General features: G+C 33.1%; 1 protein-coding gene across 2 annotated transcripts in view; it reads left to right on the top strand.

Annotated features, from left to right (window-relative positions):
• LOC113005328 (voltage-gated potassium channel subunit beta-2) overlaps positions 1-16,524 on the top strand; it is a 147,362-nt gene that overhangs the window by 32,692 nt on the left and 98,146 nt on the right. For both annotated transcript variants that reach the window (XM_039452048.1, XM_039452049.1), the window contains one exon: positions 1,659-1,897. In XM_039452048.1, the coding sequence (XP_039307982.1) occupies positions 1,659-1,897 (239 nt within the window). The remainder of the gene's footprint in view (positions 1-1,658; positions 1,898-16,524) is intronic.

Here is a 16,524-nt window from a genome sequence, read left to right as displayed (position 1 = left end):
CTAACAAAAGTTCGAATGCAGAGAAGATTTTTTGCGTATTATTATATCTATATCTGTGTATTATTTATTATATATTTTATTATATATATATATATATATATATATATATATATATTGTAACAATAAGAGTACTGGGTAAAAGAAAAAAAAAAACTTGTGGACTCGAACCCGCGACGGCCGCGACCTGCAAAACTATAGGCGCTCGCGCTGTCCGCCACACCACGCTGCTACTTGCCAAACTCCTTCAATATTACGGTATTAAAGCTATATGGTGAAATTCAAACAACGATTTCACGTCAACGGTTGAGTAGTGCATCGTCTCCGTTTAGCATTTAGTACTTCTATACTAATACTACATAACTGTAAAGTTTCATCAAAATCGGTGACCCGGGTTGTGTGTGGTGCCCTTGTGAGACGTCATCAACCACCCTCTCTACAGCCCGGACTTCACTTTAAGTTTTTACCTATTCCCTCACTTCGAGGAGCACTTAGGAGGCTGACGATTGATTCACTTCGAAAAAAAGGGTGAAAGACTTCGCAAAAACTTGGCTGAAAGAGCAAGGGCCCAAATTTATAAAAAGGGAATTTTTAACCTCATCTCACAAAGCAATAAATGCTTAAACAGCTATGACGACTATGTTAAAAAATAATGTTAGGGATATAATTCAATGTAGATATATTGATTTTTCTGAATAAAACGTTTTCTCTTCACTGCAGGCTTTGTAACCTTACTTTTGGATCGCCCCTCGTATTTATGAAATACACTGTCCAAAGAATTAAGGGATCACTTTTTCTCAGTATATTTTTAAACTCCAATTTTTAAACTATAATTAGTAAACAAATAATTTACGTAAAAAAAATTTAAAAAGAGTTTTATAAGATAAATTCTCTACTGTAAGGTACTTTAATTTCACCTTTCTTCAATTTAATACTCAAAGGCGTGGACAGCTTTGAATATATTTTAGATATTCAAAATCTTGAAATTTGTAGTCTTTCAGCACCTAATAAAAATATTGATAAATGTAATTATTAATACTATCTTAAAGTACGGACTTTACTCTCCCTAAAAACCCCTTTAATAAAAAAAATTATCTTACTTTAAATATTTACCAAGATATTGCAATTTAAAGTAATTCACGTATTTTTATGATTTTATCACTATATTGCCGACAAATGCTATAGATTACTTTAATAGATTATTTTAATGGATGGATACTTTAAATCGTAAGGGAATTAAGTGTGACAAAACAAGAACTCCGATATTTTTTGGTCACTCAATAAGATTTGGTTCATTCATGCTTGTGTACAAGAACCTTATTTTATAATATCGTAGTCACACAATATCAAACACTTTTGAATTTACGGAATTAATTAATGTATTGCCAAAATTAATGTATTGCTCGCTTTATCGTGATTATTACTACTTTTCCTTTGCAAAAGGCTATAGCTGCGTTCAGCAAAAAAAGCAGTTTTGCAACTGTTGCAAGATTCTTTAATGCAATTGCTTTATGCTTTAGTTCTTGCCAAATCTGAATGTATGAACTAATTATATTAAAAAAGTTTACAATAATAGCAAAATGGCTTTATTTGTTGAATGTTATCTATGCAGCAATATATATCGACATCGATATGTGATGACTCTTGTACCTTATGCGCAGCTGTCGTGCACCTATCGCAAGTTTGGATTGCATGGAAGAGTTCAACGGTAGCGGCGGCGGCGGCGGTGGCGGTGGCGGCGTAGACTCGGGCGTGCACTGCAGCAACACGACGGGAACAAAAGAACAGCTATTAACTAGCTGTATTGCCGCACAAGCGCAACGTTTACAACATCCCTCGCCAGGTATTCGCTACCGCAACCTGGGCAAAAGCGGTCTACGTGTTTCCAATGTTGGACTAGGTAAATATATTTTCCTTTTATCTCTCTTGTAAAGAATCATCTTTTCTTAGATCTCTGAACTCATAAATACCTCCCTTCAAAGGCGATATATTGTCCTTTTAGATTTTCTCCCTCGTTTTTTGTTGAGTGCAAATATAACGACACCAAATCGATTCCGGAGGTACATCTGTCATCGGTTATTTTGAATTTTTATAGCTTGCAGTCTATTCTGCATCACCGGGTATCGGATTTTAAATTTTCACGTTTTTATTATTTATTTTGCAATGTGTCGACCTCCCACCGCTACACAATTTCGTTACGAATGTGATACATACAATATGTACGATGCATTATGAACCTATAATCGATCGTTTGTGCTCGATAACAAGCGCTGAAAACTGTTCTAGTTAAAATGACGCCAATATACCATCAAATTGATCAGGAACATGATGCCAAAATGAGTCATCAAAATAATAACAAAATGATAGCACCATGACTGCAAAATATCTCGTACTACGACGGTGATCTTAATTGTCATTTTAATGTTAGTTGTTACATTAAATTATTCTATATCGAAATAAATGCAAGATTATTGTTTATTTTTACTAATGTACACAGTAAAAAATTGTGTGTCCATATGTTAAAGTTTTCTTGTGTTACCATGTTTTGATTACTATTAGGGTCAGACAAATGAAAACGAGACAGACTGTATAACGAGCATGGCGCGGAGGTTGGTAACCCTTTTTGCTATGTTTATGGACGTGCCCTCTATTGGAAATTAGGGGAGAACGGCACGAAAGTTCACCGCTCTGTCATTTGTTTGTTAAGGTGCAGTTACATGCAAGTGTCGTGCGTCGAGCGTCGAGTTGCGCAGTGGTTATTGCGCAGCTTGGCGCAGCTTCTTGACGCAGAAGCCATAGGCGCTTTTACATAGGAGTGTCGAGCATTGAGCGTCAAGGACAATTTCATTGAGGCAATGTTCCGATATTTATTGCTAATACTGACAATCTATAGTTAATGTTGCATATATAGAATATTGAAATATATATTTTATAAATTTTCGGTTATAATATGTTAAAAAATGTTTATGCATCAAACATAACTTCTTTTATTTACAACGCAATTTCACTTATTTGCTTTTCTAGCATCAAAAAACTGCGCAATAATCTTCTACGCAACTCGATGCTCGACGCTCGACGCATGACGTATGTATGTAACTGCACCTTTAGACATGCTTAAAGTGAGGTTAGCGCGTCGTGTGTGCGTCCGACATCACTATGGAGGTCGGGAAAGAAGAACAGCAAGGTTTAGTGCGGTTTTTGACTGCGGAAGAGGTGTTACGTCCGCGTGTGTTTGCGTGGAATAAACAAATTTGAGAAAATCGTTTATTCCACGCAAACACACGCGCACGTGATATACTGTGTTCGCCATACACAGCAGACATTTGGGCATGAATTCCACTTCCTGACATCCCTTCCGCAATCGAAAACTGCACTACAACTCGGTGTTCTTCTTTCCCGGCCTCCATAGTGATGTCGGACGCACACACGACGCGCGATTTTGATTTAATTGCTTTTTATTCTTTTTACTTCTTAAAATTAGAAAAAATTAAAAGTGAGTTAAGGCCTAATTCTACTTCTTTTGGTTTTACAGACATAATTTACATACCTTAGAAATGTAAAACAGTCTAATAAGTCGATGTTCAATTGCATCTCTAAGGTGTGCAAATTATGTCTGCAAAACATTTTACGTATTCGAGTTGTTTAAGAACATCCCACGCAACACAAGGATGTCCTTTAGATGGACGTTGCGGTCGGACATGTCTTGACGTCCAGATGACATACCAATTGTGTCTTGTAGACGTCTAGGAAACGTCCTTCAGACGTACAATGTACCGCTTTCTGACGTCAAATGGGCGTCATTAGGACGTCTCAGCAGGACATAAAAAGGACTTTTATGGATGTTGTTTGGACATTATTTTATATTGCGCGATTAGGACTTTATTTAGTAAAAAATGATATTTATTAGTAAAAGTAGTATTAACCCTACCGAAAATGTGCGATTAAAACCGATTAAAAAAAAAAGTAATCCGAATCAATCGAGATTTCTGCACCAAAAATATGGTGTAAAGACAGATTGAAAATATTATAAAATCGGAACCCAGATAAATTTATTAAACCAGAATACATTAATATAAAACGTTATAAATGTTTAATTTACAAAAAAATATTTCTTGTATCCTTTTCGTTAAAAAAGACTAAAAACAAGATTAAATTTGAATTAAATATTTAATTTTTGTACAAGATTAAATAACAATACAAATTGTTATTTACATGTAAAAATTATAAAAATTTATGTGGAACAGCGTTCCACACACACGTCACATTTGAAAAGACTGAGAGCGAGTATTCGTCTCGAGGTTACAACAAACAGCTCCTAAAAGTCTTACTGAAGTTATGAGCTGGGGAGTCGGCCGCGGTGGCGCCTAGATATAACGCCCGTGGCCACATTCGACTCACGAGAAGATCTCTCGCGGCGTGACCGCCTAGCGGTGGTGCCAGCACTCACTTGTTAAATTCATTTCAATCCAAAATTACAGGATTTCATAAATTATAATTAAATCGAATTTTAATGTATACATGTATTTGATTCACAGAATCATGTAAACAGATATGATTCTGTAAATCAAATATATATACCTTGCTGCTAGATGTACGAGGTGTGTTCAAAAAGTATCGCGAATTTTGTGTTTTTTCAAAAATTATTTATTTATTCATGAATATCTATTTTGTCCCCTTCAAAGTAATCCCCATGAGATATTATACACTTGTGCCAACGGTTTTTCCAATCTTCGAAGCACTTCAAAAAATCATTTTTTTTTATCTTGTTCAGCTCCTCCTTCGATGCCGTCTTTATCTCGTCAAGCGTAGCGTAACGTCGTCCTTTCATGGGCCTCTTCAGTTTAGGGAACAACAAAAAGTCACAGGGGGCCAGATCTGGGGAATACGGTGGCTGCGGCATCATTAGTGTGTTGTTTTTGGCCAAAAAGTCGCGCACAAGCAACGATGTGTGAGCAGGGGCGTTATCGTGGTGCAAAAGCCAATTTTTGTTCTTCCACAAATCCGGGCGTTTCTGGCGGATTGCTTCGCGCAAATTGCGCATAACTTGCAGGTAATATTCCTTATTGACCGTTCTACCCTGTGGCAAGAACTCATGATGCACCACGCCCCTGCAATCGAAGAAAACTGTCAGCAAAACTTTCACATTCGACCGAACTTGGCGCGCTTTTTTCGGTCTTGGTTCGTGCGGCAGCTTCCATTGAGATGATTGAGCTTTGGTTTCCACGTCATAACCATAAACCCACGATTCGTCACCAGTTATGACCCTCTGGAGCAAATTTGGGTCGTCGCGGACAGAGTCCAACATCTCATTAGCAATGTTCATGCGATGCTGTTTTTGGTCGCAATTGAGCAATTTTGGTACGAATTTCGCGGCGACCCGTCTCATGCCCAAATCATTGATAAAAATCGAATGGCACGAGCCAATCGATATGTTTAGGTCCTCAGCAACTTCTCTAACGGTGATTCGACGATTGGCCAATACCATTTTCTCCACTTCATTAATTTTTTCGTCTATTGTTGAATGCTCGGGCGTCCGGCACGCTCTTCGTCGTTCACATCTTCTCGGCCTTCTGAGAACATTTTGTACCACCGATAAACGTTGCTTCGGTCCAAGGTAGCTTCTCCGTATGCCACAGTCAACATTCGGAATGCATCCGCGCACTTAATTTCGTTTTTCACACAAAATTTGATACAGGTTCTTTGATCCATTTTTTTGAATAGGTAAAAGTCGAAGACGATCCAAAACACGTGCAAGCAAAGCAGCTGTCAACAATTAAGTGAACATTCAAAATGGCCGAGCTTGTCGGCATAAGTGAGAGACATGAGTACCAACATAACGCCACAAAAAGATCGAAATTCGAATATACGTAACCCGCGAAAATTCAAAATTCGCGATACTTTTTGAACACACCTCGTATAATTACTTTCTTTATATTTTAAGTTTACGTTCCAAAACGTTTTTTCCAAGAAAAATTTTACTTGATATAATATACGTTATTATTTATTTATATTTTGAGTAGGATTTTCCTCACAAATAAAATAGCCATTAAATAGCGTATTAAATTAATCGTAATAGTATTATACATATGTATTAAGTATTACATAATTTAAATATTATATATAATGAAATATTAAATATTAACGAATAATTTATTTTATTAAAAAGCTATATACTGTATATTAAAGCTTCTCATATCATCAAAATTTGTAGTTTATGTTTATATATGGTTAAATATATCTTTTGTTAAATATTTTTTAACACAAAAAATTATCTTTATAATTTTATAATTTATAAAATTCTTGTGTTATAATAATAATGATAATGATGATAATAATAAAAATACTCAACTTCGTTGACATATATGTATATAGCGGACCTTTTCGGAACGTACCACCAATATCTGCTAGACATTTAAAGGATGTCCTTAGAACATCTTCAAAATGTCTTATTTAATATAAAGAACAACGCAATTTCGAATGTATATTTATTATGTATGTTGGAAACATGTTTAATATACATAATATGTTAAATATTACGAATCATCCCAAATATATCCTGCAGATGTCCTACAAACGTCATACTGCAGCTATGATAAATCAGGATGTCCTTCGGACGTCTTTGGAACGTCCTATGGACGTACGAGATACTAGGACATTACAAGGACTTTTGTGGACATGTATTGGACGTCCGGGGACGTCCATGTGTTGTGTGGGATATGGCCTGCTGAACGTAACAATACATTGAGGCAACACGGTCGCATAAAATCATATTATTCGGCCAATTTAAATGTTGGTAGTAACAACTTTGATTTTACAAGAAATACGGTAGTGCTTTGCGTCATATAAACGCGCAACGCGAGAAACGCGAGACCCTTCCCTTTCCTCCCGAAGTATTTCTTTTGGCAAGTCGGCGACTAGAAATTATCACATTTCAATAATGGTTAAACCAGTCAAAATCTAGCTCGATCGATAGCTTGGATGTAGAGGAAGGACGGCGGTTATGCAATATACCTGGGATGGAATATTATGATATCTCTTATAATTTGCGTTGAATTCTAAGAGTACCTGTTAAAATTACTTCGTTACAGTTTATTTAAACATTGTAAAATTATTACTGGTTATTAGTGTTTGCTGTGTTTTTATAAAAATTGAATTTCAGTTTTGCAGGTAGCAGAAATTTTTAGAGAGGTGTACACTCTTTACGTAATTTTGAGAAGAATATTACATATTAATGTTTTAACTTTAATCTAACTTGAAGGCTTTGAATATAAATTTTAAATAATATTATTGAATTTAACGTGTATAGTAATGTGTGTATGAATTCGACAAATAAAGTCATGTTACATGTGGACTGTGACTATATAGAATACGGTCATTCGCCATGTGCATACACGAGTATCTCTTTTGCGATTATATAATTCCATTGTAAAGGATGTATAATGTTTATTAGAAGCAAAAAAATTATTTTATAATAAAAAATTTTTAATTCTATTTAAACAATTTTTTAAGCCAAAAAAATTACTTTTTTTGAATATGGGCAATAGCCGCATGAAGCAAATCAGTCATCTCTCAAAAATTTTTAACATTTTGTTGTACTTCAAAATATAAAATTTTCTGCCAAAGAAATTTTAGTAATTGTGCACAATAGGGGACCCAGCAATCATGTTGACCTTAACATATGTTACAGAGGCAAGGATACTGAACAACTTTTTCTTATAAACTAATTAGCTTTTTCGTCTAGTTTTCAAGATATACTTAGAGAAAGAAAAAACAGTTTTTCTTAATTTTTTCAAAAAACGTTTATTTTACAAAAATGTGTCAAACAAAAAATGAAGCTCGTAATAAGCTCTATAAAAAAAGTTATATACATATTTTACCTAACTTTAATACTGTAGTTGTTATAGTAGAAAAACTATTTTAAAATAATTTTTTTTTATTTTGAGTAGTTTTTAGTGAAATGTAGATGCCTGGGCGGGGAAGGGATTCCAGCCCTTTTCCGCACCTCCTCCCTGTATTTTTTCTAACCTAATCTAACCTAATACTATTTTAATTGTAATTTGGCCGAGGATATCTAATTGATCATGTTGCGATATTAGATTTGAAATTATAGTCCACCCTCCACCCACCACGTCATTAGAACAACTAAGACGGGGTGGGTTAGGTTAGAAAAAATACGCAGAGGAAGTACAGGGAGAGGGGCTCCGCCCCTCCTCCGTCCACGCGTTTTCTGTACGACATGTAAAAATTTGAATTTGTCAGTTTTTTTAAAATGGTTTTTTAATTATAACTCCTAAAGTATTAGAGCTAGGTAAAATATGTATAGAATCTTATTTGTAGAGTTGTTTATAAGCTTTATTTTTTATTTGACACATTTTTTTCTAAAATAAATATTTTCTGAAATAATTAAACAAAACTATTTTTTTTTCTTTCTCTAAGTATATTTCGAAAACTAGACGAAGGCGCCAATTATTATAAGGAAAAGTTGTTCAGTATCCTTGCCTCTATAACATATGTCAAGGTCCACATAATCAGAGGGTCTCCTATTGTGCACAATTACTAAATTTTTTTTTAATTGCAAAATTAATCAAGATATAAACAATTAAAAGTTTGACTAACATTTTATTTAGAAAATCACAACTCTGTTGCTAATAACGATAGCTTAATTTCTTTTTTTTTTTTTCCGAAAATGTTCTAGTTTACAGGAAAAATATAAATATTGCAAAAAAAAATTTTTTTAGTATTTATTTAATAACAGACTAACAGTTTTTTAAACAATTGAAGAGAGAATCGAAAAATCTAGAAAAATAATTTTTATATACTTTGAGTTTTTCTACAGCTTAGAAAAAAATTCCAAAGAAGTCTCGTTTTTGAGAATAAAATTATTTAAGTTATTGATGCGTGGAAATTTTTCGACTCTCAGCACGGTGGGGCGCGATGAGCGGGCGTGGTGCAATGTTGTGTTGTTACAAGACATAAAACAAACAATAGCGTGTAGGATTTATTGTTAGTAAAGTCTTTTTTTATTAATTATTATTTATATAATATTTTGTAAATTAATTATTAATAATAACTTGCAAATGCATTATTTAATATATATTATACAGGGTGTCAGATGAAGTTTGTCTGTGGTCTTGTGAGTTAATAGAGCAAGTCAAACTGAGCAGAAAAGTCCTGTGCCATTTTTCAATATTCGCAATAATTACCGAGATAAAAATTAGTAAAGTCGGCGAATGAGTACGTATCTCCGCGTGGCCCCCGCGTGCAGTGAGTAGAGAAAGTACGCGCTCATTTGCCAACTTTACTCATTTTTATCTCGATAACTATTGTGAATATTGAAAAATGGTACAGGAGTTTTCTGCTCAGTTTGACGTGCTCTATCAACCCACAAGACCACGGGCAAACTTCATTAGATACTTTATATTTTTTTAAATCAATAATTAACAAAATAGTAGGTATATAAATACTAACAAGGGGAGGATCAGGTGAGTCACCCTGGGATTTTGATCCCAATTTTTTTAGTTATTCCGGAAACGAAAAAAAAGTTTACGTCTCCCGGCGTTTGATCAAATAGGCCTTAGTTTCAAAATAATAAATTTGAGAAAATTGGCCATACCGCGGCGCGCCATATGAGCCTTCTCGGTAACTGTTCTCCCAACCAGTGCAGTCGGCTTCGTGCGTTAGGTGCTTGCTTCACAATCGTAAGATCCAGTTTCGCTCCCGGATGTGTGCAATATTTTTTTTTTTTTTTAATAAGTGTATTTATTTATCTTGGTGATATTGATATAGTATGCAAATTTCTAAAATAGAAAATTTAATTTAATATCACTGTTTAAACATTCATTTAAATTTAATTTGAAGGAAATTTGAATTCAAGTAATAATATTTGAAATAATAAATAAGTAATAATAATAATATATATAAGTTATTTGAAATGGATAACATATAAAAAAAACCTATCTAAATTTTCAAATTGTTTAAATTTAACACTGGTATTCTTTTTCTACGAATAATTATTTTAAAAACTAGAATTTTAAAATACTGTTAATATTATTTCCAATTAAATTTTAAATTAAACAATTTGAAAATTTAAATACGTTGCTTTTATATGTTATCCATTTCAAATAACTTATATATTATTGTTATTATTACCTATTTATTATTTCAAATATTATTACTTGAATTCAAATTAAATTTAAATTAATATTTAGAAAGTGATATTAAATTAAATTTTCTATTTTAGAAATTTGCATACTATATCAATATTCTCAAGATAAATAAATATATTTATTAAAAAATAAAAAAAAAATATTGCACACATCTGGGAGCGAACCCGGATCTTACGTTTGTAAAGCGAGCACCTAACGCACGGAGCCGACTGCACTGGTTGGGAGAACACTTACCGGGAAGGCTCATATAGCGCGCCGCGATATGGCCAATTTTCACAAATTTATTATTTCGAAACTAAGGCCTATTCGATCAAACGTCGGGAGACGTAAACTTTTTTTTCGTCTCCGGAATAACTAAAAAAATTGGGATCAAAATCCCAGGGTGACTCACCTGATTCTCCCTTTGTAAGTATTAAGCATTATAAATATAATTATGTAAAACCGTTTATAACGTTGAAGTTATTATCTTATTGCAAAATATAATTGCTTAATTTTGCATGTAACACATTAATCCGAGAATGAAACAATTTTGCATTCGCTGAAGCTATTGTCTGTTCTGCGTTCGGTAACAACATAACGTCGCGCCCATCATGTGAAAGTCAAGAAAATTTCTACGTATCAATAACTTAAAAAATTTTTTTTTTAAAACAAGGCAAAACACTTCTTTAAAATTTTTTCATAAGCTATTTTTCTAGCTTCCTAAACTAAAAAGACTTAAAGTATACAGGGTGTCAGGTAAATACCGCCCGTGGTTTCGTGGATTGATAGATCAAGTAAAACTGAGCAGAAAAGTCCTTTACCATTTTTTAATATTTGCCATAGTTAACGAAAAAAAAATTAATAAAGTCTGCGAATAAGCGCGTATCACCGCGCGCAAGAACCGCCCACCGGTCGCGGAAACGTAGACAGCCGCGGCTGTAGGCGCAGCGCGGTGAGGAGGGAAAAGCAGTTACTGCTGCTTTTCCCTCTTCACCGCACAGCGCCGCGGGCGGTAGTTACCTGACACCCTGTATAAAAATTATTTTTCCAGATTTTTCTATTTTCTCCCCAATTGTTTAAAAAATTGTTAAAAATTTTATTGTTAAACGCTAAAAAAAATTTTTTTGCAATATTAATATTTTTCTTGTAAACTAAAACATTTTCCGCGGAAATGAAAAAGAAAGAATTGAGCTATTGTTATTAGCAACAGAGTTATAAATTTTTAAACAAAATGCAAGTCAAATTTTTAAATGATTATATCTCAATTAATTTTGCAATTACAAAAAATCTTTTGGCACAAAATTGTATTTCCCAGAATACTACAAATGTGCAAAATTTTAAAAAATTTCTAAGAGATGACTTCCGCTTTATGCGGAATAGTCCATACATTTTATAAAATGTTTGTGCAACCTTCTTTTGTGGCACTTATTTGTGTGTAGAATCTTTGTAAAGTTATTAATTTATATTTTTTCATGAATGAAAAACCTTTCATGAAGTTAGTTGTTGGTATTCCACACTCTCTTGCTATTCCAACAACGCATCCTTTTTTTCCTCTTCAGTAAAATGTAAATTATGTTTGTTTCATACACCCGATGATCTTCTACGTATAGAGTGATTGATAGAATTCTATGGGTGTGTGTGAAGCTGGCGTATCATTTCGTGGAAACTCACGAAATGTTGAGAGTTTTGGCTTTATTTACAATAGTTCTATAGTTCCTGATAGATAAAACAAATAGTTCTGGCCTTTAAAGCGAAAAAAACGTATAGGACAAAGTGAGACGCCAGGTTCACGCAGCGTCTCAGTTTGTCCTGCGTCATTTTCCAGACCCAATTCTTGTAGAATTTTAAAAGATCTATAGTTCTAGATAAGTTCTAGAAAGAGTTCTAGCGTTTAACATAGTTTACTTAGTAAAAAAAAAATTATTATAAAACATTTATTTTATAATATTATATAATAGAGTTCCGTGTACACAAAAATATTTCTCCTCCAGTTCTGAACGTATCTAAACGCCTTCCAAAGAGTTCCGGTCGATTGCATAATTTATTAGTTAATAATAAATTGTTAACTCCCGCCAAACACGTATTTTTTCGTATATGGATGAGACGCTGGTCTTTATTCGAGAGTTCTGTGTATCAAAAAATATTTTTCCAATAGTTCTTAACGTAAGAAAGTGCCTTCCAAAGAGTTCCGGTCGATTCCATTATTTAATATTTAATAAAAAATTATTAACTCCCGCCAAACACGTATTTTGCCATACATAATTTACCATACATAGTTTATTATTTGACGCTGCAGCATCTCACCCATATATGACAAAATGTTTGGCGGGAGTTAACAATTTATTATTAACTAATAAATTATGCAATCGACCGGAACTCTTCGGAAGGCGCTTTGTTATGTTAAGAACTATTGGAAAAATATTTTTTGATACACAGAACTCTCGAATAAAGACCAGCGTCTCACCCATATATGACAAAATATGTGTTGGCGGGAGTTAACAATTTATTATTAACTAATAAATTATGCAATCGACCGGAACTCTTTGGAAAGCGCTTTCTTACGTTAAGAACTATTGGAAAAATATTTTTTGATACACAGAACTCTCGAATAAAGACCAGCGTCTCACCCATATATGACAAAATACGTGTTTGGCGGGAGTTAATAATTTTTTATTAAATATTAAATAACGGAATCGACCGGAACTCTTCGGAAGGCGTTTAGATACGTTCAGAACTGGAGGAGAAATATTTTTGTGTACACGGAACTCTATTACATAATATTATAAAATAAATGTTTTATAATAATTTTTTTTTTATTAAATAAACTATGTTAAACGCTAGAACTCTTTCTAGAACCAGGGATGGGAAGTAACTCGTTACTTGTAACGAAGTTACAGTTAGAGTTACCTGTTTTTGGTAACTGTAACTTAACTTCGTTACTTTTTTTCAACTGTAACTATAAACTTAACTTAGTTACATTATTTGTGTAACTAGTAACTAAATTAATAGTTATTTTTATAGTTACTTTATATATTTCAAACTCATTTGCCAATTTAGATAGCATTTGCAAACATCACCCGAGTGGCATCGTGTATCATTTTATCTTTATTTAACAATCGGTAAACAACAAGGATAAAATGATATATATGAGGGTACTCAACTGATGTTTTCAAACGCAGCTTTAATGTAATTGGTGATTGGTTAGACCTAAAAGATTACACTAATAGCAGTAAGCGCTCACTCAACCACTGAGTTTGCTGAACGCAGCCACTGTTGCTCGATGCAGTGACAATTCTATGTTCTATGCTTCTTATGTGATCCGAGAGAGATGATATGATGAGAGATGATGTGATCCGAGAAAAAGTTCTGTCTAGAAAGATACACGTGACAATGAACGGTTATATGTTATACATTTGGCAGCCCCGTACCAGTAGTCATAGGTTACAAGTTATTTACATGTAGATACACGATTGTATGTACATACAGTCGTGAGCTAAAAGATTGAAACACATTTTCTTCGATGGTTTTTAAAATATAGACTTGCTCATCGAACGGCGAACGTAATTGGTTCTTACTTGTGGATTCAACCAATTATGTTCGCCGATCGAGGAGCAAGTCTACATTCTAAAAACCATCCAAGAAAACGTGTTGCAACCTTTTAGCTCACGACTGTACTTGTAGGGCCCGGATATTCAAGTACGATTCCGGGATGCTCGCGAAGAATCACTGCGTGTTGTGTGATCGTCTGGCTGGTCTATCGTGTACATACGTGTGATAATCAGCCAGCAGAGAATTGGTTACTAAGAATGCCTTTGAGTCTAAATTCTATACTTAGTCTTAAAGTTAGTTTATAATAGCCGTTACCATAAGAAATTGATCAATCATAGTCAATTATTCTTTTATAAATCAACTATGATTGACCAATTTCTTACGATTACGGCTATTATAAACCAACCTTTATCCTCAAAAAATTTAGAACATAATTCACATAGTTTTCATCTGTACATATAGGTAATTAATATTTAATATATGTAAACATGTCACATGCAAATTATGCGTCGTCAATAAAGACTATAATAAAGACTTAAGCCTTTAGCCTTAAGAAATTGGCCAAACACAATCGATTATTCTTCTATAAATCAATTATTATTGGTTAATTTCTTAAGGTTAAAGGCTTAAGTCTCTATTGTAGATAACGCTTTACACAATTAAAGATAGAAAAGACTTTACGTGGATGCCCTTCAGTAAAAGTCTCGTATTTAAATTATTAATGTTTTATAATATTACCAAAAAAAAAAACAGAAAAGTAACTGAAAAGTAACTTTAAGTTACTTTTTCAATAACTGTAACTGTAACGAGTTATTTTTTAAAGTCAGTAACTTGTAACGGTAACTAGTTATTTTTTGGAAGACAGAAACTGTAACTGTAACTAGTTATTTTTACAAAGTAACTTTCCCAAGCCTGTCTAGAACTCATCTAGAACTATAGATCTTTTAAAATTCTACAAGAATTGGGTCTGGAAAATGACGCAGGACAAACTGAGACGCTGCGTGAACCTGGCGTCTCACTTTGTCCTATACGTTTTTTTCGCTTTAAAGGCCAGAACTATTTGTTTTTTCTATCAGGAACTATAGAACTATTGTAAATAAAGCCAGAACTCTCAACATTTCGTGAGTTTCCACGAAATGATACGCCAGCTTCACACATTCTATGGCTAATAAACTGGAGTTGGTGAGAATTATGTTGCATTAATAATTACTGAGATATTGTAAAAAAAGAACAAAATGATATTTTATACTCCTCCCCTTTACTTATTAAATAATAGTATTTTTATTTTTCCTCTGTGTGCTCTAAAAGCAGAAACATCGTAATGCAAAATTCATCTCTAAAATTTTTTATTCGTAAAATGTCATTGTCAAGTATGTACTACGGTTCATATTTTCAACACTGACGACGCGGTGGTTCTCATTTACAACCGTTTTACTACCCCCGCTCCAGAGTGACAAGCGGAAGAGTCGAAAAAACTAACAACAGAAATGAAAAAGCAAGCGAGATACTCAGTTTCAAGAGACATAATAATGTTTTGCGTGCGAAAAACGAGTGTGAGATCGCTTCGTATTCATTATTAAGTGGGTAATTCTATTGATTACAGTGTCAAAAAATATTCTTTTTGGAAGCTGACGTCACGATCACTAAATATTAGATTACGTTTGTAAACGGTTTTAAGAGACGTGATAGTGAAAGCGCAGAGCTAGATCGACTTATGTGTATTATATGCAAGCCAGTGACTTGCAAGTATTTGAGAGATAATAAAGCACTGTGCGAGACCGATCGATCTGTATATTACACGCACAACGGCAATTTGCAAGCACTCGAGATTATCTCAAATATAAATTCGTCAAGATAACGATTATTCCTGCAAAAAAGGTTGGTCGGACATTCTCTTGATCTACATAATCGTTGTGAGTTACTAATGATTAATATTTTTTTATTACATAATAATTATCTACTTAACAATATATTTTTGATATTTCTTAAAAAATTTTAATAAAAATATTAATATTGAATATTTTAATTATTGATAATTAAACTTTTAACAACTTAAATTCTTTATTACACTGTTCTCATATATAATTTTTGAAAATTAGTACATTTATATATTAATTTATAAATTAATATTTATAAATTAATTAAAATCTTTTATTAAAGATGTATTACATATTTAAGTAATGTTTAATAATACTGTCTATTGTTATACTTTAAATAACATAATAAAAATAATTTTCAAACAAAAATAAATTCAAGTGTAATGTCTGTGAGAGCTGTCACAGAAAGTTGTGCGTAATTGATTAACAATTTGAATGACATTAACAAAAAGCGCAAACATTTCGGTAGGGAATTGGATCTTCCTCAATACGAATAACAAATTTTTCTTCGAAAGTTACGTGAGAAATGATGTATAAATAATTCAAATGTCCTTTTCCATAACTAATTTAGCCTCTACAGGATAAATGGCCATGAAATATGAATGTGGTGTATTACGAAGTGAACCGCATCAAAACGTGACAATGAGCGGAAAGACGTTTAAAAGTTAACAGAAGTCTCTCAAAAAATAAATAAATAAAATTTGATAACCCGCCGTTTTAAAATTTTTCGATTTTACTTTACATTGTGACTTATCCTTTAATAATTTTAATATTTCCTTAGTAAATGTTTCTACTTTTGTCATACAATTTTTAAGTAATCCTGTTCAAGATTAAATTACATAAATTGAAACAGCTATTCGGATCGACGACGGCCCTGCCAAAAATAAAAGCGTTTACAAACGTTTCTTTGAGGTTTACGTGAGTGTTTCGTAAGGATTCGTTAAGACTTTGGAAAC

The sequence above is a fragment of the Solenopsis invicta genome, chromosome 7 (assembly GCF_016802725.1).
Source record: "Solenopsis invicta isolate M01_SB chromosome 7, UNIL_Sinv_3.0, whole genome shotgun sequence".
In the NCBI taxonomy this organism is placed as follows: Eukaryota; Metazoa; Arthropoda; class Insecta; order Hymenoptera; family Formicidae; genus Solenopsis; species Solenopsis invicta.
Note: the sequence above shows the minus strand (reverse complement) of the source record. Positions and strands in the feature narration are given on the sequence as shown.